Source organism: Notamacropus eugenii, chromosome 3, assembly GCF_028372415.1.
Source record: "Notamacropus eugenii isolate mMacEug1 chromosome 3, mMacEug1.pri_v2, whole genome shotgun sequence".
NCBI classification, from domain to species: domain Eukaryota; kingdom Metazoa; phylum Chordata; class Mammalia; order Diprotodontia; family Macropodidae; genus Notamacropus; species Notamacropus eugenii.
In genome coordinates this window covers 361,710,126-361,733,607 of record NC_092874.1, presented here as the reverse complement: position 1 = coordinate 361,733,607, position 23,482 = coordinate 361,710,126, and the positions used below count along the sequence as shown (strand labels likewise).

The 23,482-nt window shown below is 36.5% G+C and overlaps 1 protein-coding gene across 8 annotated transcripts in view; it reads right to left on the bottom strand.

The window, feature by feature from the left end:
- CDC42SE2 (CDC42 small effector 2) overlaps positions 1-23,482 on the bottom strand; it is a 166,471-nt gene that overhangs the window by 27,941 nt on the left and 115,048 nt on the right. For 4 of the 8 annotated variants that reach the window (XM_072597332.1, XM_072597333.1, XM_072597331.1 and 1 more), the window contains one exon: positions 18,469-18,805. The exons of 2 other annotated variants lie outside the window; for them this stretch is intronic. In XM_072597332.1, the coding sequence (XP_072453433.1) occupies positions 18,469-18,522 (54 nt within the window). In that variant the 5' untranslated portion in view covers positions 18,523-18,805. Of the gene's footprint in view, positions 1-18,468; positions 18,806-23,482 lie in introns of those variants that run through there. 2 more of the 8 variants (XR_011964449.1, XR_011964448.1) reach the window with 1 other exon arrangement.

Genomic DNA, 23,482 nt, shown 5'->3' with positions numbered 1-23,482 from the left:
ACTTTTCTCAGTATTTGGGTAGTTGGAGGGATTACATACACACACATGGACACATATATGTGTATGTGTGTGTGTATATATATAGATAGATATAGACATACACATATATAGACAGAGGTCACAGGGTGACTTGAATAGGTAGGGATGATATCTAAATAAATAAAATTAAGGAGTGAGAGAATATACTGGGAGGAGAAAGGGAGAAATGGAATGGGGCAAATTATCTCTCATAAAAGAGGCAAGAAAAAGCTTTTCTGATGGAGGGAAAAAGAGGGAGATGAGAGGGAAAAAGTGAAGCTTACTCTCATCACATTTGGCTTAAGGAGGTAATAACATGCACACTCAATTTAATATAAAAATTCTATCTTATTCTACAGGAAAGTAGGGGAAAAGTGGATAAGTGGGGGGGGGGAAGATAGAAGGGAGGGCAAATGAGAGGAGGGATTAATTAGAAGTAGACATTTTAGAGGAGGGACAAGGTCAAAAGAGAGAACAGAATAAATAGGAAGCAGAATAGGATGGAGGGAAATATAGTTAGTCTTTCACAACATGACTATTATGGAAGTCTTTTGCATAACTACGTATGTGTAGTCTGTACTGAATTGCTTGCCTTCTCAGTGGGGATGGGTGGGGAGGGAAGAAGGGAGAGAAGCTGGAACTCAAAGTTTTAGAAACAAATGTTGAGAATTGTTTTTACATGCAACTGGGAAATAAGAAATATAGGTAATGTGGTACAGAAATCTATCTTGCCCTACAAGAAAAGAAAGAAGATGGTGATAAGGGAAGGGAGGGGTGTGATAGAAGGGAGAGCAGATTGGGGGAAGAGGTAATCAGAATGCAAGGTGTTTTGAGGTGGGGGAGGGGGAGAGATGGGGAGAAAATTTGGAACTCAAAATCTTGTGGAAATGAATATTGAAAATTAAAATAATTTTTTAAAAAAAGAATTAAGGACTTTGATCAACACAATGACCAGCTCTGATTCCAGATGACTAGTTACGAAACAAGCTACTCACTTCCTGATAAAGAGGTTAAGGACTCAGTGCAGACTGAGACATTTTTAACATGGCCAATGTAGAAATTTGTTCTGCTTGACTTTACATGTTTGTAATAGGAGTTCATGTTTTCCTTTTCTCAATTGAGGTCAGATGAAATAGAGAAACGGGATATTTTGAAAAAGATAAAATATAATCCTTAAAAATGAGAAGAGACCATTAAATTTGAAAATTAAGAGAACATTGATAACTTTGGAGAGAACAGTTGCAATTAAATGATGGTTGGAAGCCAGATGATGGAGTTCAGAGTGAGAGAGAAGGGAAGAAGAATCAATTATCAACAGCCTTCTCAATAAGTTTAGCCACAAAGGGGAGAAGAGGTTGTATTGTATCCTCATTTTTATTTTTTGAGTATGGGAGAGGGTGGAGATGGGCACATTTGTAGATCACAGGGAAAGTAGCCAGTCGAAAAGAAGAGACTGAAGAAAAGAGAGAATGGGTATGGTAGAGGGGCAATCTGCTGGAGAAGATGGAAAGTAATGAAATAATCTGTGCAATTACAGGAATTTGCCTTTGTAAAGAGAAAGGCCATTTTTTTCATATGAGTCAGGCATTCTTTCTCTGTAGTATAAGCCCCCAAAAATGGGGATACTGGCTCAAAAGGTGTACAGAATTTGGTGACTTTTTAGATAGAGTTTCAAATTGCTTTCGAGATTGGTTGGACCAATTAACAATTGGTCCAACAGTATATTAGTGTGCCTATCTTTCTGCAGCCCCTCCAGCAATCTTCATTTTCCTCTTTACCAACCTGATGGATGTGAAGTCGAACCTCAGGGATTTTTTACTTGCATTTCCCTAATTGTTAGTTTGGGGCATTTTTTCATAGTCACTGATATTTCTTCCTTTAAGCACTGCTTAAGATATAAAGGCAAAAGACAGTCCCTCAAGGAAGTCACAATCTAAGAAGTGAAAATGTGTAAATAACTATGCACAAATAAGCTTCATAGGAAAAAGTAGAGATAATCAACAGAGGGAAAGCACTAGAACTAAGGAGATGGACACAATCTTCCTATAAAAGGCCTAATTTTAGCTGAAACAAGAAAGCTGGAAGTGTTAAAAGCTACAGAGACATCAAGAATTAAGAAAAGACCATTAAATCTGACAATTAAAGGGATCATTAGGAGCTTTGCAGAATGGTTTTCACTGAATGATGAAGACAGAAACGAGACTAGAGAGAGTGAGAAGAGAATAAGAAGAAAAGAAAGAGAGGCACCAGTGTAGCTGACCTTTCCAAGGGTTTAGCCACAAAAGGGGGAAGAGACAAGGGATGAGATACGGAGAGGGGTGGATGAAGGGAGTGACTTCTGAGGATGAGGGAGACATGGGTATGTTTATAGTAGTAGGGAAACAGCTAACGGAGAAATGGAAGATAAATGAGAGTGAGAATAAAAGCAAGAGAATCTGCAGAAGATGTATGAGCCGAGGGACTTGCATGTGTCTGTTCGTTGTTTTTAACGGCACAGTAATGGTCCATTAAATTCACATTCCATAATTTAGTTGGATGTTGCTTCATGGATGAGCATCGGCATTCGCTCTAAATATTTCAGTGTACATCCTGAGCCAGGGGCACACGTCTAGCACAGGGGCCTCTGGGTAGTGACAACAATAGTCACTTTCTGAGGAGAATTCCAAATAGCTCTATAGAGTAGTCGGTCCAATTCACAGCTCCACATCAACACATGCCTATCTTTCCACAATCCTTCCATTACTGACTCTTGGTAATTTGTGCTTATTTGTTTTTTAGTAGTGACTTGGGAGTATTATTTCATATGATTTGTAATTTTTAAAATAATAATTTACAATTCTTTTGAAAACTTTGATTACTTTCTATATCTGCTAGGGAAAGGCTGATGGTCTTATTTTTATTATCATTAGTTCCTATTTTTATTAGTTTTTAAAATTTTTATTAGTTCCTATATATTGGATAACAAATCCCTTATCCGATTTGCTTGATATAAATACTTTTCCCAATAGAGTACTTTTCTTATCAAAGTTGTTAACTTTGTGACAAAGCTTTTCAAATTCATGTAAATGAAATTATCTCTTTCTTTTATAACTGACAATCCTTTTTGGGGTGTAAAAATCCATTCCTCTTAGTCACAGCTGTGAATCAATTATACCTTACTTCTTCCCATTTTTTGTTGTATGAGGTTTACATGTTTTATACATCCAGACTACTATAGGATATGATGCAAAGTATTGGTCTAACCAAAGTTCTAGGTAGTTTATTTTTATCTTATTTACTGACATGTGACTTCTTGATATAGCATATTCTTTTGGACAAGTAGGATCCTTAAATTATCTTCACACAATCTGTCTTCCGGGTCACAGCTGCTTTGACTTATATATAACTTTTACGCTTATATGTCTTACCTTCTGTTTCTCTTATGCAAATGTTCTTCCATTTCTGGATTTTGCATTTCAAGTTCAAATTAATGTCTCTTTAATATGAGTCTCAGGGTCTGCAGAGTGCTATGCAGTTACCTGATTTGATTGCATGCAACCCTACAAAGGTGGGTGCTACTTTTATCCACTTTTTATAGGTGAGGAAAATGCAGCTGACAGAGGTTAAGTGACTTACCCAGAGTCAAACAATAAATGTCTGAGATGATATTTGAACTCATGTCTTCCTTGCTGCAAATACAATACTCTTATTCATCGTTTTACCTAACTGCCCCCACATCCTCTCTTTCAGAGTGTCTGCTTTGGAGATTTGGAGGATTCCATAGGTTTTAAGTTAGAGCTCTAATTAACTTCCTTTCTAATATCTTACTAAACACATTTTATTAATTTTAGGAATATTTTGGAATATTTTTCTTGTTATTCTTTTCGGACTTCTTGTCTTTGGGGAGTCCACAATAGTCCTTTTTTCCTTGAGGAATTTGGGCTCATTTTTCTTCATAGTATAATACTTGTTCATTGTGTTCTTGCCTCTCTGCATTTTTAACCATTTTTCTATGTTTCTCTTTTCATTTAACTATTTGTAACTAACTTTAAACTCCAGCTGCCTTCCCTGGAATACTGCTCGTTCTTCTTGAATTCTCCAATCCTGGTTGTCTTTTTTCCAGTGCTGCAGACACCCCTGAGGATGGGATTGGTGCAATCTGACACAGGCCCCAATCCAGTGTAAACTCCAGTAACTGGCCTGGCCTCACATGGACTTCCAGTTCCATTTTCCTCATACTTAGAAAATGTCCTTTCTAGTCTATTGTGTACTGGTGTTCTGTGTTGCCAGAATCTTCCACTTTTTCTTTTCCTTTGAGCAGCTGTGCATTATCAGTATCTGCTGCCACATAAAGAAGGAGGAGGGATTTAGCAGCGTCAACAACATGTTAGGACAGATAAGGATCTCCTTCCCCCAGAAAGACCTCAAAGCCAAGCTTAAGAGATTACTTATGCTGACTGCACTCAGTATACATTAGGACTTAGAGACACAGAGTGGGACTTCATAAGTACTTAAGGTCTTCCATGTTATTTCATGAGATCTTTATTTATATACAGTCTTTTCTTCTCCTTATCTTGTGCATTCAACTTTGTTTAGTCTATATCTGGTGCATAATTCCTTTTTTTTTTTACCTTTGCAGGTTAGCAAAGATCGCAGAAAACAGTTTCTCCAAGATTTGTTAATGATGTGATCCAAGAACAAAGTTTTCAAAAGAAGAAACTAAAACTATCACTTACAACTAGAAAACGTTCAAAATTAATAGTAATCAGACGTTAAAAATAAAACTAAGAGGCATCATCTCAGAGTTATCAAGAAACACAGATCTAGATTTGGAAGGGACTTCTGAAACCATCCTCATTTTACAGATCAGGAAGCTGAGGCCCAAGGTGGTTAACTGACTTGCCAGCAGATAAGAGTGCCAGGCCTAGAATCAGAAAGATGAGTTCAAATCTGTGTGACCCTGGACAACCTGTCTGCCTCAGTTTCCTCATCTATAAAATGGAGATAATAATAGCGAGGCCTGAGGAACAAGTTAGACAATATCTGTAAAGTGCTCAACACAATGCCTATCACATAGCAGGTGCTTAATAAAAGCTCCTCACCCCCCTTGGTTACATAGGAAACAGGTGAAATATTAAAATATGGAAAAATTTTATGCTAAAGGATCTGTGAAGATAAATTACACTCATTACTGCCAATATAGCTATAAGTTGGTCCACATTCTGGAAGACAAATAATAAAAAAACTAAATTGTTTATACCTTTTAACACACAGATCACACTATCATACTCACAGTATTACTGTTTATAATAGCAAATAGTTGGAAGTACATTATGCACACAACACTTTTTGATAAAGTATCTCATACTATTCTCATAGTGAAGATGGAGAGGTCTGGATTACATGATAATATAGGGGGATTCAGAACTGGTTGCATGTCCAAATTCAAACAGGAATTGCTAACGGTTTAATGTTAAGATGGCACGAGATCTCCAGGAATCTGCGCTTGGCTCTGTGCTGTTTGACAATTTTATCAATGACTTGGAAAAAAGAATAGACAATATGCTTGTGAAATTTTTAAGATGACACCAAGCTGGGAAGGATAGCTAACACCCTGGAAGACCAAGTCAACAAGGACCTTGACAGGTTAAAACACTAGGCTGAGAGGAAATTCAATTAGATTTAAACATAAAGTCTTGTCTTTGCGTAAAAAATAAACTTTACAAATATATGACAGGGAAGGCATGTTTAGACAGTAGTTGTTCTGACAAAGACCTGGGGATTTTAGTGTACTGCAAGTTCAGTATTAGTCAGCAGGGTGCTTTGATGAAGCAGTGGAAAAAAAAATCTGAAGTAATCTTGCATTAAATGGAGGCCTTTCAGCTTGCCTTTCAAATAGGTATTGTGTCCTCTCAGATTCCTGTTCTCTAATGATACACATGCCCACTTCCTTCAACCAATACTCATATGACACGGACTTAGCTTACCTCACATGACATGGATTTACTTACCCTGGGGATCAACTCTGTTAGTAATGTATGTTTTGCCATTTTCAGTGTAAAGGGTGGCCTTCCTTTGCTGAGTAAATGGAAACAGTAAGAATGGAGTGTTTCTGCTGTCTCTGTAATCAGTTATTATCATTCCATACATCTCAAACTAAAGTCCCATCTTTTCTTTGACTCTTCCTTTTCTCCCAATAAAGATAAAAAAATCCAACCAAAAAAGACCTTTTTGTTGACCTAACTTTGCCTCATCACTTTCAGTTCATTTTTCTCTTTAGCATTTCTAACACTATTTTTAAAGGATCATGCTAAACTTTTGTTTATCCTGTTACGTGTCCTTGATTCCATTGTCTATACATTTTTTTAAAAATCAATGATCCCTTAATCTACCAGTGTTCTTGGTAAGTCTCTATGATTAAACTATGGATGAAATGCCAAGTTGCATGAATAAAGAGTTTATCTACAGGACCTCCTCTAAATCTTCATCACCACATAATTAAAACAGAGAATTTTTAGATATTTTCTAGATATTATTCTGATCAATAATGGAAAGTTTGTCAAAGAAAGTTGGTCAGTAAACACAAGATTTATTTATCTCATTGACGGGGAAAAGGCTGGAGGGCTTTAGGCCACCTTTGGTCTATATACCTTTCTTCCTCCTTTGTTTAATGCACTTTTTAACCTTATTCCCTAACCCTGTTTTCCTGCTCCTCTCCCTTCCCCAAATGTCCCTCTGCACATCTATACACATCTTCCACTGTGCTCTCTGCAGTGCCTGCTCCATAATTAAGAAATCTACTTTCATCTTAAATCTCATCCTTTCTCATTTCACTCATATCTAGCATTCATTGAGATGTGGCTCCCTCCTGTAGACTTATATGTGTGGTCTTCCTCCCTGGTAGTGGATATACCACTCAACCCATAGCCAGTCTTTTGTCAAATCTTATCTTCCTTCCTTTCCTATCCCTGTCTACCCATATACCCACACCCTCATCACCTAACACTGGACTGTTATGATAGCATTCTAATTCGTTTCCTGACTCAGATCTCTCCTCAATCCGTACTCCAATCAGTTGCCACAGTGATCTTAAAGGGCAGGTCTATGTCACCACCTGCTCCACTGGCTTCTTATTACCTCCAGGATCAAATACAAAATCCTCTTTGGCATTTAAAGCTCTTCCGACCTTTGCAGTATACTTACATCTCACTTGCCTCCACATGATCCAGTTACATGGGCTTACTTGCTGTAAGTACATCCCATCTCCAAATTCCATGCCTTTTCATTGGCTTCTCCTATGTATGGAATGTTTCCTCTCCTTATCTCTGCTTCTTGGCTTCTCTGGAATTCTTAAAAATTCAGTTCTAATCCTACCTTCTACAAGACTCTTTTCCCATCCCAATCAATACTAGTGCCTTCCTTTGGAGAGTACTTCCAGTTTACCCTGTATATATTTTGCATGCATAAAATTGTCTGCATAGTGTGCACCCCATTAGAGTGGGAACTCCCTAGGAGCAGGTGCCATGTTTCTGCTTTTCCTTGTATCCCTTGTGACTAACAACAGTAGACATTTAATAAAACTTCTTTGCCTGACTCACATTGATCTCCCTCAGTAAAAGGCAAGGTTCTATTCGTTTGGATTAGCAACATCTGGCTTTCACAGCTGGTGTTTTTGAATCACATGAAAAAGGCATTCTGATGAATGGTAACTTTTCTATATACTTCTGAATAAAAAGAAAAAATATAAAAATATTAATGTAATCTTTGTTACATATATATACCACTCCTCCTTGCAAATGCAGCATAAGAAAAGGGCCATTCCTTCTTTTCTCCATACCCCAAACTCAAAACTACCACTGGAATTTTTTCTCAAAAAGTAATTAGGAACTAAAGATCTAAATAACTGGAGAACTAAAATGGACACAGAGAATATTCATTTTTAACTGTTAAGTATAATATTTGCTTTCAAAATGTGTTACTTTTTCCTATATCTGAGACCTATAGTATTTATGATTCTTCCTTATGAGGTATGTATTGATTTTATTTATTATTATGATTTATTTATTTAGCATTATGAAAAATTCATACCTGCTCATTATAAGAGGGTGACTCAATGAATGATGGATGTTTTTTTTAACCATAGAAACTCATGACATTGTCTATTAAGTCATAGAAAGGGTTGTGAAATGTGTGTATGTTTGTCCTTCGTTGCCAAAGAAGACCATGCCATCAGAGAAATAATGACATGACTTGCACTTGACTTTGTTTGGAGTGAGGGAGGGCTGTGCAGGTCACCAGCCTCACTTCTCCTCCAGAGCCATCTGGATCCGGTGACCAGATATTCATCAGGATGACTGGAGATGACCCAGGATGAGGCAATTGGAGTTAAGTGATATGCCCAAGGTCACACAGCTAGTGAGTGTCAAGTGTCTGAGGTGACATTTGAACTCAGGTCCTCCTGACTCCTGCACTGGTGCTCTATCCACTGCACCACCTAGCTGCCCTGGTTGTGAAATGTATCAGTGAAAGAAATACACAAATGAATGAATCAATGATCCAAGAAGAACATATTTCCTATCCAAGATAGAAAACATGAAACATTAATATATGGATTAATCATGTGAAGAAAGAATTACAAGTTTAATTTCCTCAGTTCTTTTTTTCATTATTTTCAAGAAATCAAAGACTTGGAATAGGGAAGTATTGGATATTCTCACTGAACAATATAGCTTTTCCAGAAGTTGAGCACTTTGATGCTGAACTGTATTAGCAACATGACTTAAATTAGGTCTAGCTAGGGGAATTCCAGAGTAGAGCAACTTTTGTGAAGTAGGACAGAAAGCATCATATTTCATCTTAAAATGTGGTAACTGTCGATAATTGCAAAGTGATTCATTCTTTTCATGAAAAGTTTCCTTCTATAAGCAATAACCCACAGGGATTGTTTATATTAATTGTAAAAAAAAAAAAAAAGCCTATCAATTTTCTAAGTAATTTTGTCATTCTCTCAAGTAAGAAATCCAGAATTAGGTCTATGGTCCAATAACAAACATGCTCAATGTCAAGTTGACATTAATTCCACAACATATGACACACGCTATATGATCACGCTGCCTAGTACTCCCTGTTTCTGTCTCTCTTTCTATCTGCCATTGCTATTGCAAAACTCTTCATGACCCCATTTGGGGTTTCTTGGCAAAGATAATGGAGTGGTTTGCCATTCCTTCTGCAGCTCACTTCACAGATGAGAAAACTGAGTCCAAAAGGATTGTTCAGGGTCACAGAGCTGGTGAGTGTCTGAGGCTAGATCTGAACTCAGGAAGATGAGTCTTCCTGACTCCAGGCCTGGGTCTATCTCTAGGCCCAGGCACCACCTAGCTATTCTTTCTCCCTCTCCACAGACACATGTGTGTATGCAAATATGTGTACGTATGTATGTATGTATACATACATACATGTATTATATAATTTCTTAAACTAAAATAATTTAAATAATAATTACCATAATTATAGTTATATATTTGAAAATCATAAATTCATTGTATTAATCAAATGCATACTCTAATGCCACACAAGGTTGAAGGAATTGGCAATATTTAACCTGGAAAAAAAAAAACTACTCAGTGGGGGCATGACAGCTGTCATTAAATGATTCTGAACCCTGCTTGCTTATGTAAAAACCTTATTCCTCATGCTACCCCCTCCCTACCTCCCATCCCCTTCACCTCTACTTCCTCTCCAGCAACATGATACTATAGATCTGCCCATCCTTCCACTATACTTTCTAGGATGCCAACCACATGATAAATTTACTTTCATCTTAAACCATTTCATTTCACACTCCTAAGCCAGAAGCATTCATTTAGATCTAGCTCCCTCCTGTTGACAAGGCTTCCCTAACTATACCAGATGCACTTTTTACTCATGTTTTGTTTAAAGCATTCCTGTCCAAATTATCCTGCTACCATCATCACTAAATAATCTCTTCTCCTCTGAGGCCTAATCAATCCAAATTGATCACCCAATTCTATTGATCACGTTATTTATTCTGCGCCTCCCACCCCCAGCTACTTCCCTCTGGGTATTACTCATTCCTCAAGGAGTTCAGTGCCTGACGTACAGTTATTTCTCTCCATCCTAACTCCTTACCACACATTAGGAGGCTTCAATATACATTTGATCTCCCTCAACTTCCTGGTTCCTTTATTCATTCAGTTCCCTTGACCTTCCACATAACCTTACCTAAACACTAAAGCTTTGATCTTGCCATCTGCCACAAGTGTTCTACCTCCAGTCTATGAAGTCCATAATTATGTCATCTGACCTTCATTTTCCATCATGACATCTTTACCTCTGCTCTTCTACCAAGTTCTAACACCGGTCTTCTTCACCGTGACCTCACCATGACCTCCAATTCCCTCCACCTCTTTTCCAGGCATTTTCCCTTCTCTATCTTGCCCCCTTGGTGAATGAATACAACTCAACGTTACCTTTTACACTCAAACTCCTTTCCACCTTGCAGTATCACCAGTCATGCGTTGCCCAAATCCAATCTTGCATTTTTCCTACCATCCATCCTTCTGCTCCTCCTCCCGTGCTAATAAACAGAACTGGAGGGAATCATGAAACTCTATTGACTGGGTCCCACTACGAATGAATTCTCCATGATCTCAAATGAAGCAAGGTAATTCTTTTATACTTCCCCAATCATCAAAGCAGCCAATTTAAATCTTTTCATTTCTCCTCAACTTTCCAAAAGCAGTCTGCCCCCCATCACGATGGCTGATGATCTCTATTCATCCTTCACTGAACATCAGATCCCTCTTCTTACATGATATTTCACAATACATTCAAATTGGATACTTAACCTGAATATTAAAGAATATGACATTAAAAAGTTAGAAAAAGAGGTTAATAAACACACTTCTTTGGTAGGGGGATGAATTTTTAACCAAATAAAAGAGTGATGCAACTACAGAAGATTAAAAAATATATAACTTTGATTACATGAAATTAAAAAACTTCTGCACAAATAAAATGAACAAACCCAGTATAAGAAAGGAAGCTGTAAGTTCAAATACAGTCTCAGAAACTTCCTAGCTCTGTGATTTTGTATGTGAAATAAAAATTAAAATAACTCTGAAGCACGACCCACACCTATCAGATTGGCTAATATGACAGAAAAGTAAAATGATAAATGTTGAAGGGAATGTGAGACAACTAATGTACTACTGGTAGAGTTCTGAATGAATTCAAGAATTCTGGAAACCAATTTGCCCAAAGAACTGTCAGACTTGTGCATACCATTTGACCAAGCAATACCACTAAGTCTATATTCCAAAGAGATTTTTTAAAAAAGGACTTCTATGTACAAAAATATTTACAATAGCTCTTCTTATTGTGGAAAAGAATTGGAAATTGAGGAGATGCCTGTCCATCAATTAGGGAATGGCTGAACAAGTTGAGTATATGACTGTGATGGAATACTACTGTGCTATAAAACAAGATGAATGGGAGGCTCTCAGAAAACCCTGGAAAGGCTTACATGAACGGATGCAAAGTTAACGAAGCAGAATTAGAACACTGTGCGCAATAACAGCACTACTGTGCAATGAACAGCTGGGAATAACTTGGCTATTCTCAGCAATACAATGATCTAAAAGATAATTCCAAAGGGCTTATGATGAAAAACGCTATCCATTTCCAGAGAAAGCACTGATGGAATCTGAATGTAGGTCAAAGTACACTTTAAAAAAAAACCCCTTTATTTTTCTTTGAGGTTTTCTTTTGTTGTTTGCTTTTTGGTCTGCTTTCTTTCACAACATGACCAATATGGAAATATGTTTTGCATGACTCTATATGTATGACCATTACCAAATTGTCTGTTTTCTTAAGGAGGGGGAGAGGAGAGAGTAAGAGAATTTGGAACTTTAAAAAATGTTTAAAATTGTTTTTACATGTTTTTGGGAAAAAATATTAAATTTAACCAAAATTAAAAAATAAATTAAGCATTAGCTAATCATCTTTTTTTTTTTAATGTTAATTTTGGTCATTTAATCTCATAAAGCAGAGTGAGAAAGGTCTAATTTGTGGCAAGAAACCACAAAGATCATAGTGAGTGACATACTAAAAAACTGGGAAATAAACTGGATACTACTACTGGACTAGTTTTCTATATCATTTGTACACATATTTTCATTTTCCATCTTCTGCAGTCAAAAGAAAAAGAATATTACTCAGCAGATGCAAGGGAAAATAATTTTTAAAGGCTTGTTTTGGGCTCAGCACTTCTAATCCACAAAATATTAACAAAGGCAGGAATTTAATTTTAACACAAGTATGTTAATTCTATTGCTCACCTTAAGTTACATGGTATATCCTATCACTGTTTTGAAAAAAATGTAACCTCAGGAATAAATGAAACCTCAAGCTGGAATCATAAAAACTTCTCCAAAGACCATTATTGCAATTTCATAGCTAGAGAAATTATAATCCTCTCCCCCGATAATTCTGCTAATTCAGTTATAAATACCAGCTATCATATTTTCATCGAAATTATCATTAGATTTTGGAAGGTTACTACAGTGTCTTAAATCTATAGTCAAATCACTCTTGGGAAATACGAAAATGTTTTCACAGAATACATGAATGTATTTAATAGAAATCATGGTACAGAAGGTAGTGAACTGCGTCACTTTCACACCTGCTTGTGATACAATGTAACGAGGTACCTGCTTGAGGGTACAATATAGCAACTGGGTGGAATCAAGATGGCTGAGTAGCAAGAAAAAGCAGCCCAGTTCCTCCAATACAACTTGTTCACAAAATCTAGATAATGTACCAGACTAAAACCTAATCAGGAAACCCATGGAAAAAATCAGCAAGTTATTTTTCCAGCCCAAGTCAGCACAGAGAGACAGATAGAAAGGTCTAAATACCACACAATTCCAATATTACATAAACTGTTTAGAAAAAATAGGAAAGGAAGGAATCAGTGGATACAGCACCATCCCTGGAGCCAGGGTTCAAATCCGGCCTAAGACACTTAACACTAACTAGCTGTGTGACCCTGAAGAAGTCACTTAATCCTGACTGCCTCGCTACCTGGCCCCCCAAAAAAAAGAAAAAAGGGAAGGAATCCTATGGAATTCCTTCTATAATATAAATGTTGCTGATATCTAAACCAATGACAGTCAAAATAATCAAAGGGAACTAGATCAATATCCCTGAGGAATACTGATGAAAACATTTAAAATAAAGTAATAACAAAGAGACTAACGCAATACAACACAAAGATTATACACTATTATAGGACCAGATTTATGCCAGGAATACAGGGTTGGTTTAATATCAGCAAAATTTTAAACAGAAATGACTATATTAATAAAAAGAACAAAAATTAAGATTATATCAATAGAAGGGGAAAAAGCTTTTGAAAAGACATAATGCTCCTCCCTGTTAAAAAAAAAACACTAAAAAAATAAAACACTAGAAAAATAGAAAATATATGGAGTTTTCCTTAATATGGTAAGCAGTATATTTTTAAAGCCAAGAGCCAAACATTAACTGTACTGGAGAGACAATCAATGCCCATTATGGAGTCCCTTTATCTTAATAAGATCAAGGGCAAAGCAGGAATGCTAGTTTATGGGAAAAAGATCAAAAAAATTGAGGGAAGAAACATGCAAACAGGAAACAAAATGATTGCTTTTTGTAGAATATACGATGGTTTACTTATAGAAAGTTGCAGGATATAAAATAAACCCCCACAAATAATCAACATTTCTGCATATCACTAATACAATCCAGCAGGAAGGCATAGAAAAAGAAATTCCATTTTAAATAACTAGACAGTATAAAATACCTGCAAGTCTACTTGCCAAAGCACAAACAGGAACTCTAAGAAGAAAATTTAAAAATACTTTTTATACAATTAAAGATACATCTAAATATAAATATTAATTGATCATAGGTAGATTGACCCAACCTTACAAATTTTTCAATGCTATGCCAATCAAAATGTCAGGATTACTTAAGAGAACTGGAAAAAAAATATCAAATTTAATCTAAAGAAACAAATGGGTTCTTTTAGAACCCATAAAGTGTTAGACATAAAGCTGACATCATAAAAAATCAAGGTCAAGAATATCAAAAGCATTTTTAAAAAGTGGGAAGAGGCCTAGCAGCATCTAATCTCAAACCATACATACCACAACATTTAAAAATGCAAATAGATCTATTTCCCTAGTGTTCAATGAATCCAATAAATCTGGGGTAAGGACATAGTGGTTGTTAAAATCAATATTGTAGGAATCAGGTTTAGAGTAATACCTCCCATCATTTATGTTCCAAATAAAGGCATGAACTAGATATAAAAAGTCACATCATAAACAAATCAGAGGAAAAAAGAAGAAAATGCTTTCAAATGCACATACAGGGAAAGATTTCATGACCAAACAAGGGAGACAGCAGAACCCTTAAGATGAAATGGACAGTCTTAATTATCTAAAATTTAAAAAGTTTTGTACAATCAAATCCAATTCAGCTGACTACAAGGGAAATAATTAGGTGGGGAAAAAAATCTTTGTAGCAAGTTTCTCTAATAGAACTCTCATTTCTAAAATGTATAAGGAACTGATTCAAATTTACAGGAATGAAAACCATTCCCCAACTGAAATGTGGGTAAAGGATACTAAGAACAGGCAGATTTAAAAAAAAAATATTGATGCTTTCCATTTCTTAACAATATCATCTTTTTTTATGACCACCTTCCATGAGAACCATCCCCTTTGAGAAATAGCAAGGTTTTGGTTTTTTGTTATTGTTTTAGGGAGGAAAAACAAATCTCAGAATAACTGATCAATACATTGAGAAAGTATGAAAATGTGCAATGTTTAACCCTTATGGACCTCCCACCTCCACCAAAGAGTAGGGTAGGGGTATCTTTTCATATCACTTCACTTAAGGCCCACTTGATCTTTTAAATTTTGTTAAATTTAGTTTTTTTTTTTTTGCATATCTTTGTTCTTTCCATTTACATTGTTGTAATCACTGTGTATATTATTTTCTTGGCTCTGCATCAGTTTTCATGTTTCCCTGTATACACTACATGCATCATTTCTTACCACACAGTAGTGTTCCATTATGTTCATGTCTCGTAATTTGTTTACCCATTCCTCAATCCGTGGCCACCTACTTTGTTTCTAATTCATAGCTAACACAAAAAAAGTGATTATATAAATATTTCAGAGTGTATAGGGACTTTTTTCTTACTAATGGCTTCCTAGGAACATAGGCCTAGTAAACAGTCTCTGGTTCAAAGAACATTTTAGTAATCTTATTTGCATAATTCAAAATTCCTTTCCAAAATGGTCGCACAATTTCACAACTCTAAGAACCATTTATTAGCGTGCCTATCTTTCCACAATTTCTCCAACATTGACTCTGACATCTCTTCTCATTTTTGCCAATTGTCAGGGTGTGACACGAAGCCTCAGAGTTGTTTTGATTTGCTTTTCTCATTATTAGTGATTTGGAGCATTTTTTCATGTGGTTAGGAATATTTTGCACACACACACACACACACACACACACACACACACACACACACACAGTTAAGAGCCCTTGATACAGAATATGGCACTCTGCTTAAATTGAATCTTGAAGGAAACTAGAGGTTCTAAAAAGCAGAGGTAAAGAGGGAGGGTGGTCCAGGTATGCGTATCAGTTTAAAGGCAAAAGATCTGGGAAACAGAATGTCATGTATGAGGCATACTATGAATGCCAATTGGACTGGACCACAGAGGGAGGGTAAGTGGAGTAATGTGTAATAACGCTGGTGGAAGGTTTTAAAAGCAAAAGAGAGTTTATGTTTGCTTCTAGAGGTAAAAGGAATTTATTGAGTAAGACAGTGACACTGTCATACTTGCACAGAATAAAATGAATACTTCACAAGACTAGGGATGGCTATAATTTTTGTACCTCCAGTGCTGGCAAAATGCCTGATACAAAGGAAATGCTTAATAATATTTGATTGATTGTTTGATTGAATAACTGGAGAATGGACTGAAAAGGAACTGATTTCTTGAGGGAGGGAGACCAATTTGGCTACAACTGAAATAATCCAAGTGAGAGGTGACAAAGGTCTGAACAAGAGTGGTAGCTGTATGGATGGAGAAAAGAAAGATTAAACCAAGAGATGTTGTAGAGAACAATAAGACTTGTCAACTAAATAGGCATGTGGGGTAAAGGACCGAGGACAGTTGGAGATGACATGAAGAACGCTAATCTAGGGTACTGGAAGAATGCCCTATATGGAAGAAGGAAAAGCTCAGAAGGGTGGAAGATTCAGGGGAAAGATAATGATTTTAGTCTGGACATATTGAGTTTTTGATGTCTGTCAAACAGCCAATTTTCAAGGTAACAGATGATGTGGAACTAGAGCTCTGGAAAGACAGCAAGGATGGATGGATAAATCAGGGAGCCCTCTGAACAGAGATGTCCATTAAACCCAAGGGAGTGAAAGAGGTGACCGAGTGAGGGAAGAGAAGAGGGACTGCAACAGAGGCAGAATCTATCCCCAGATTAAAGCCACGATACTGATGCTAACACGGTAAAGGAGAATGAAGAAATCATAGATTGGTAGGAGCACACCCTAAAGAGGTAACCATCCAGGAGCAGAAAGTGGCCAAAACAGTCAGCAAAGATATTAAGAAGGATAAAGATTAAGCCAAGGCCATTTGGTTGGTAATTGAGAGATCACTGATAATTTCTAATTATACATTATGTGGACTTGTTTTTCTTAACTAAATTTATTGTTATAGGCGAGCTTTCTGCAAGGGGAAGAGTGGTATTAGGAAATTACAGTGATTTTTTTTTTTTGCATCAGTAAAAAGAAAGGGCAGTGTACAGGCATTTATTAATCATCTAATATGTGGCAAGCATCTAATATGTGCTAGGTGCTTTACAGTATTCTTGATTTGATCCTCACAACAACCCTGCGAGGTAGATTACCATTTTACAGTTACAGTTGAGAAAACTAAGACAGACAAAGATGAACTGACTTGTCCAGATTCATAGAGTGAGTGTCTAGGGCTAGGTTTGAATTCAGGTCTTCCCAACTCCAGGTCCACTGCTTTATCCACTGAGTCCTTTACTTGCCTCTAACACGGAGTGCAACAGGCAGAACCAGGTAAATAATTTATACTGTGACAACAATGTTATAGAGAAAAATAACTATGAAACACTTAAGAGCTCTGATCAATGCAATGACCAATTACAACACCAAAGGATCAATGAGAAAGCATGTTACCCATTTCTTGCCAAAGAAGTGATGGATACAAGATGCAAAATGAGATATCCATTTTCAGACACTGCTAACATGTGGATCTGTTGTGCTTACCTCGCCATGCTTATTTCTCAAAGAGGAGGTGATTTTTGTGGTTAGTTTTTCATTTGGAAGAGGGTTGAGATGAAATAAAGGACATAAGTGAGAGTGAGATTAAAAAGAAAGAAAAGAAAGAAAAGAGGGTCACTGAAACATCTAAAAAAGAAACAGATTTGGAGAGAAGCACTGATATGGAAGACAACTATAAAAGTTATGTACTGAATTTGTCATAGGCTTTTTTTTTTAAAAAAGAGCTATTTGTAATAAAGATTCAGTGTTTAATTTACAGTGCTCCTTTCTACTCTTCACGTAGAAAAGTATTGTTATTTGTTGTCTGTCAATAATAAATTATTAATATTCAATGTTAAATTAAATATAACACAGAATGTATAATATATTATACATAACATAATATTGAATAACAAACTATTTAAGAAAAAACAAATTACACATAAGAGGAGTTTATATTTTTTTCTATATTCCCCCTGTTTGTAGATTGAAAGATTTGCATTTGATGGTTGTTAAGATCACAGTAAAAAAAAAAAGCATCAATAAAACATTTATTTAAAATTTAAAAACAATCCCTGCTCTACAGAGAAACAAGACTATATTACTGTGATAAAAGTGGATTTGATCACATAAAGGCAATTTTTACACTTACATCTTAAAAGAAGTGCTTCAGCATTTCTTAAATTGTTTTCAATTTTCTTTACTACCCCTCCTTAAAACAAAGGTTCCTAAAACCACCCCCTCATTGGTCATCAGTACTTTGGGATCACTGGACTTTAAAGAGCCATGACTAAAAACGGGTAAGACTTCCACAATGAGAGTCTTTTCATTATAGCAATGGTTTTTTACAAAGTCTAGGGAGCAAAAAGGAAGTCAAGGGAGGGGCCCGTTCCCTGCTACCTTTACCCCTAGACCACTATGGAGAGACCCATGGCTCCACTCTCTACAGGACCCCTCAAAGCTGTCCTGCAAATTCAGACATTTCTTGGTTTTAGAATTTGAATCTCCTTCACAGTCAGCCCCCAACACCCCAAACCCTGTTAATCTCATGTGTATTAATATTGCTTCATACTCACAGGCTGAGGCTGCTCTGCAATACAGCAATTGAAACACAACCAGAACTCACTCATGCTTACGATCCAAAGTGCAAATAAGAATCAAGGAAGTTTTCAAATTGCGGCTCCAGACACTCCACAAAGAACTGTTCTCAGCCCAATAAATGTACAATTTATCCTGAAAGGATGACTGCTATTTTTTTCTTTCTTAAAACTCTGGTCTCTCATACAGGCAACTGGATAAAGAAAATTAAGATGCTTTTTTCTGTCTCGGTTTCTTTTCCCAAAGAGTCTTATTTCTGGACCACCAGCCAAGTATTAAAAAAAGTTGTCTTGTTCCAGGGTTATCACTTTTATCCTGAAAAGAAGAAAAAAGTTAAATGAAACTTAGGATCAAAGGGTATAATTAAATACTTCTCAAAAGAACTATAAACAGTTAATAAGCATATGAAAAAATGTGCCAAATCACTAATATTAAGATGAATGAAATTCAAAACAAATCAGAGATTTCATTTCATACCCAGCAAACTGGCCCCCTTCATTGTTGAATCAGCTCATTTCAAAAACACTGACAATTCCAATTACATGGCCAATGGCAAAAACTTCTCCTAACTACACGGATGAATGTCCATGTATGCTCCAGTCCTCCAGTTTCATGGAAGTAGTTACCCTAGAACCTTCCACATGGAAGACACCATCTGTTATGGTCTCAGTATGCACTAAATCCCCATTAAATTGAAGATAATAAAATTAAAGATAATGTAAGATAAATTTAATTAAAGATAATTGAGGGATGGGGAAAGGGAAAAAACCAAGACAGCAGAGTAGTGGAAGCTACCAGGTGAAATTTCCAACCAACTTTAAAATAATGTGTCAAATTGAATTCTAGAGCATTACATCAAACATAGGTCAGAGTATGCCATTTTTTCCAGCACAAGAGAACTTAAGAAGTTGGTAGGAGAGGTCTATGACACCGGGATTGGGACTGCCCCAGAGTGCATGTGATGACAACACCATCATCCATGGGCCTCAGAGGCATCTGCAACACAAGGGCAGAAGTTGATTTGGCAGCTCTGGGCCCGGGTTGGGAAGGGAATCAGACAGTGGTCAGAAGGATTACAGGAGATCCTAAGCTGACAATGGGTACAGGACTAGGAGTGGCAACTCCACTGAACATCTTCAGTTACAGAGCAGAGAGGAGCCTTTCTGGTTTTTTAGAAAGGAACAGGGTCCCTAGTCATAGTCCCAGGGCAGAGAGAAGCACTAGAACTGGGAGCTGCAGGAGAACAGGGGCCTTTCCTGGGTAAATACCAGAAAATACACCAGGAGAGCAAGTGACCACATCTCTCCTCATATTATACCATCTTGGAGGCACTGAAAACTTTCAGACTCCCAGAACTAGTTCTGAAAACAGCAATATAAAAAGGTCTAGTGCTTTCTCACTCCCAGGTGAACAAGGTCCAATATTAACATAAAGTTCAAAGTCAAGAAACAAGCTGGAACTCAAAGCCTACAAAAATGTGCATACTCTTTGACCCAGCAATACCACTTTTAGAACTATATCCCAAAGAGATCATAGAAATGGGAAAGGGTCCCACATGTACAGAAATATTTATAGCAGCTCTCTTTCCAAGAACTGGAAATCAAGGGGATGCCCATCAACCGGGGAATGGTTGAACAAGCTGTGGTATATGAATGTAATGAAATACTATTGTGCTATAAGAAATGATGAAGAGGAAGACTTCAGAGAAGCCTGGAAAGACTTATATGAACTGATGCTGAGTCAAAGGAGCAGAACCAGGAGAACACTGTACACAGTAACAACCACCAGGAATTTTTTTCTGGTAGACTTAGCTCTTCACAGCAATGCAAGGACTTAAAAAATTCCCAAAGGACTCTTGAGGCAAAACACCTTCCATATCCAGAGAAAGAACTATGGAACTGGATCGCAGATAGAAGCAGACCATTTTCTTTTGTATTTTGTTTTGTTTTGTTTTATGGTTTCTCCCATTCATTTTAATTCTTCTATGCAGCATGTATTTAATAGGAATGTATGTGCAGAACCTATATAAGATTGTATGCTGTCTCAGGGAGGGAGCGGGGAGGGAGGGGGGAATGAAGGGAAGAGAGGGGGAAAAAATCTAAGATATACGGAAGTGATTATCAAACACTGAAAACAAATAAAATAATTTAATTTAAAAAAAAGAAAATTAATGGCATGGTAAAGAGGCAACAAAAAATACAAAGAAAAATGACACTTTAAAAAATACAATTTGCCAAATGGTAAGAGGCAGATTTCAATCGTTACAGTATGGGAAATGGAGGAAACAAGGGCAAGGAGGGAGGAAAGCTCTAGCAGTTTTTTTTCTCCCTCACCCTTCCTTAATCACAGCAGAATAATTATCATGAAAGTGAACCATACTTGAAAATCTAGATAGAATACTTACAATAGTGACTTTTCCTTGATGAAGTTTTTTTTAATATGGTTGATCAAAGATATGGTAAAAAAAAACCCAAGAAATTTATATTTATTTGAGCAATTACAAGGAATTATGCAATGATGTACTGCTAACATTCTAACAGGAAAGTCAAAGTGAGTATTCCTTCGGAACCTTATGTTCTGAATAAATAAGAAAAACTAAAAAAAAAAAAAAAAAAACTGAAGTCCTCTGGGGTGGATTGGTTTCATTTTGTGAAGATAATTCTGATACACCTACCTCATTTAATCAGTGTTTACTCTGTACATTGTGATTTGATCGGTATCAGTGATTGCATTATTGAATTAAGCTGAATAGAATTAAGTTTAAATTAGTTATGTTACTTGATGATGTCATCAGGATAAGAGTTAAGATTGATTAATTCACCATCTATCAATGATTATATTAACTGTATTTGATTTATCAGATAGGGTCATACTGCATTAGTTAGATCAGTTATAAGGAATTATCTGTGTGCTACTTCTCCCCTCCCCTCCAAGTGTAGTGTATGAAATAAAGTTCATTTGCCTTTCTATTCCTGTGAATCACCACTAACCACTCCCTAGTGACCTTTGCTTCAAAGCCACAACTTCCTTGGTCCCTAGGAAACAGCTGGCCAAACACTTTGTTTGAAGCATCAGGGAAAGCCCCTGCTGAGATGACCTGTAGTTAATGGACCAGAGTTAATGACCTATGAAAAGCCTGCTGACAAAGCAGTTGTGACTGATGGATACTGTCCATGACCAATCATGGGAGCTCCTCTACTTCTGAAGATTAGGCAATCATAGGTGTTTCTGTGCTTCTGAAGGAATCTCCCAATGACCGGGAAACCTCCCAGGGACTCCCCAAAATCTAGAAAGCCTCTTAGCCCTGACCATGAGGAAGATCTTGGACCCAAATGATTAGGGACCACCAGTCTCCCTAATAAACTGACTGATCATGATCAAAGTTCTATCTCAGTGATTTTTGTTGCAGATTAAAATTTTGCGGCCCACAATTCTGGGGTTTTAAAGATGGGAAAAAGAAGGGAGGGTAAAAGTTATACCCTAGTGTTAAAAAGGAGGAAGAAGGAGATGGAACTTACTGTTTCTAATAACCAAGATTCTGTAGAAAACTTTACAAACAGGGCAAAATGGGCATCAAGTGAAATTCAATCAATGGACACAGGAGGGATGAACACATTTATACTTTTGTTATAGAAATATATCAAACTCAATAGGGAATAAATCAAATAAAAATGGGAATTGGGGGAGGGTTCTGAGAGGGAGAATTTATTCCAGAGGGACATTCCTGGGAGAATAAATATTAAAAAAAAATCAAATCTCTTGTTCCTGTAAATGTGGGTGGGATGGAGGGGGGGAACAAAAAGGGGAAAAAAGGTACTAGAATCTAAAGAGATGGCTTAGACTGCTTGGTAGACAATTTTTAAATGGCTGCACTTATTGTGGGTTATGAGGGTAAAGGTAAAAAATTCCACTTTAAGGAATGACATTATTTCAAAAAAATTTAGGTAATACAAACTAATGTAGAACAAAGTAAGTAGAACAAGGAGGACAATTACACAAGATTAGCAACATTTTAAATAAAAATAACCTTGAAATATTTAGTCTGATTCATGTACAACCAAGCACATCATAAAGGGAGCAATAGGGGAAACTAAGGGAAAAAAGAACCGAAGAGATCAAAGATCTCAGGAAGATGAAAACTTAAAGACCATGAACAGCAGCAAATAAGTCAATAGGGAAACTATTAAAAGCAAAAGAAAATATGGCTGCTAGAGCTAAGAAAAGAGTTCAGACATCTGTAAATACCGAAAAACAAAGGAAAATGATCCAACATTTGAGGAGACAGAGGAGCTTATGGAATGTGAGAACATGGAATCACAACAAGCTGGTCTTAAGAATTTTAAAAGAGAAATGAGAATTATGGGAGTCAAATTTATGGCTTACACAGAAAAAATAATAGAATAGGAAAACTGGAATCTTCAGTGGCAAGCCTCACCAAAGCAGAAAAAAAAAGAGAAAAATAGATCTGAAATACAAATATATTAAAGGACAATCTAGAAGAGAAGAAATATATTTTTTTAATATGCTCACTATCCAAGCAAAACATATTGATACTGAAGACAGGATAGGATATATTAGACACAAACTAAAGATCGCAGGTCTCCCAGAAGAACACGTTAGGAAAAAACAATATAATAAAGGAAATCATAGAGGAGAACTGCCCAAAATACAGAAAATGAAATTCTGATTGAAAGAATTCATAGAATGTCCCTAAGGGAGGAGGAGAAAGAAGAGAGTGCAAACTCCAAGACACATAGTGGTTAAATTTAATAATCCAATTCAGAAACAATTAGTTGCGGAAGCAATTGGGATAAAGATCTTAAAACAAGAAAGAAAAGAAATTCAAGCAACACCAGAATAATCTGTACCTACTAAAAAATATAGGAGGGGTTGGAATGTGTTACAAAGAGCATAGGAACTTTCAGGAAAAAGAGAATCTAAAGGAGAATGGCCAAAGAGGAAGAGGAAACGGTTGAAAGCGGGGAAAAGAAA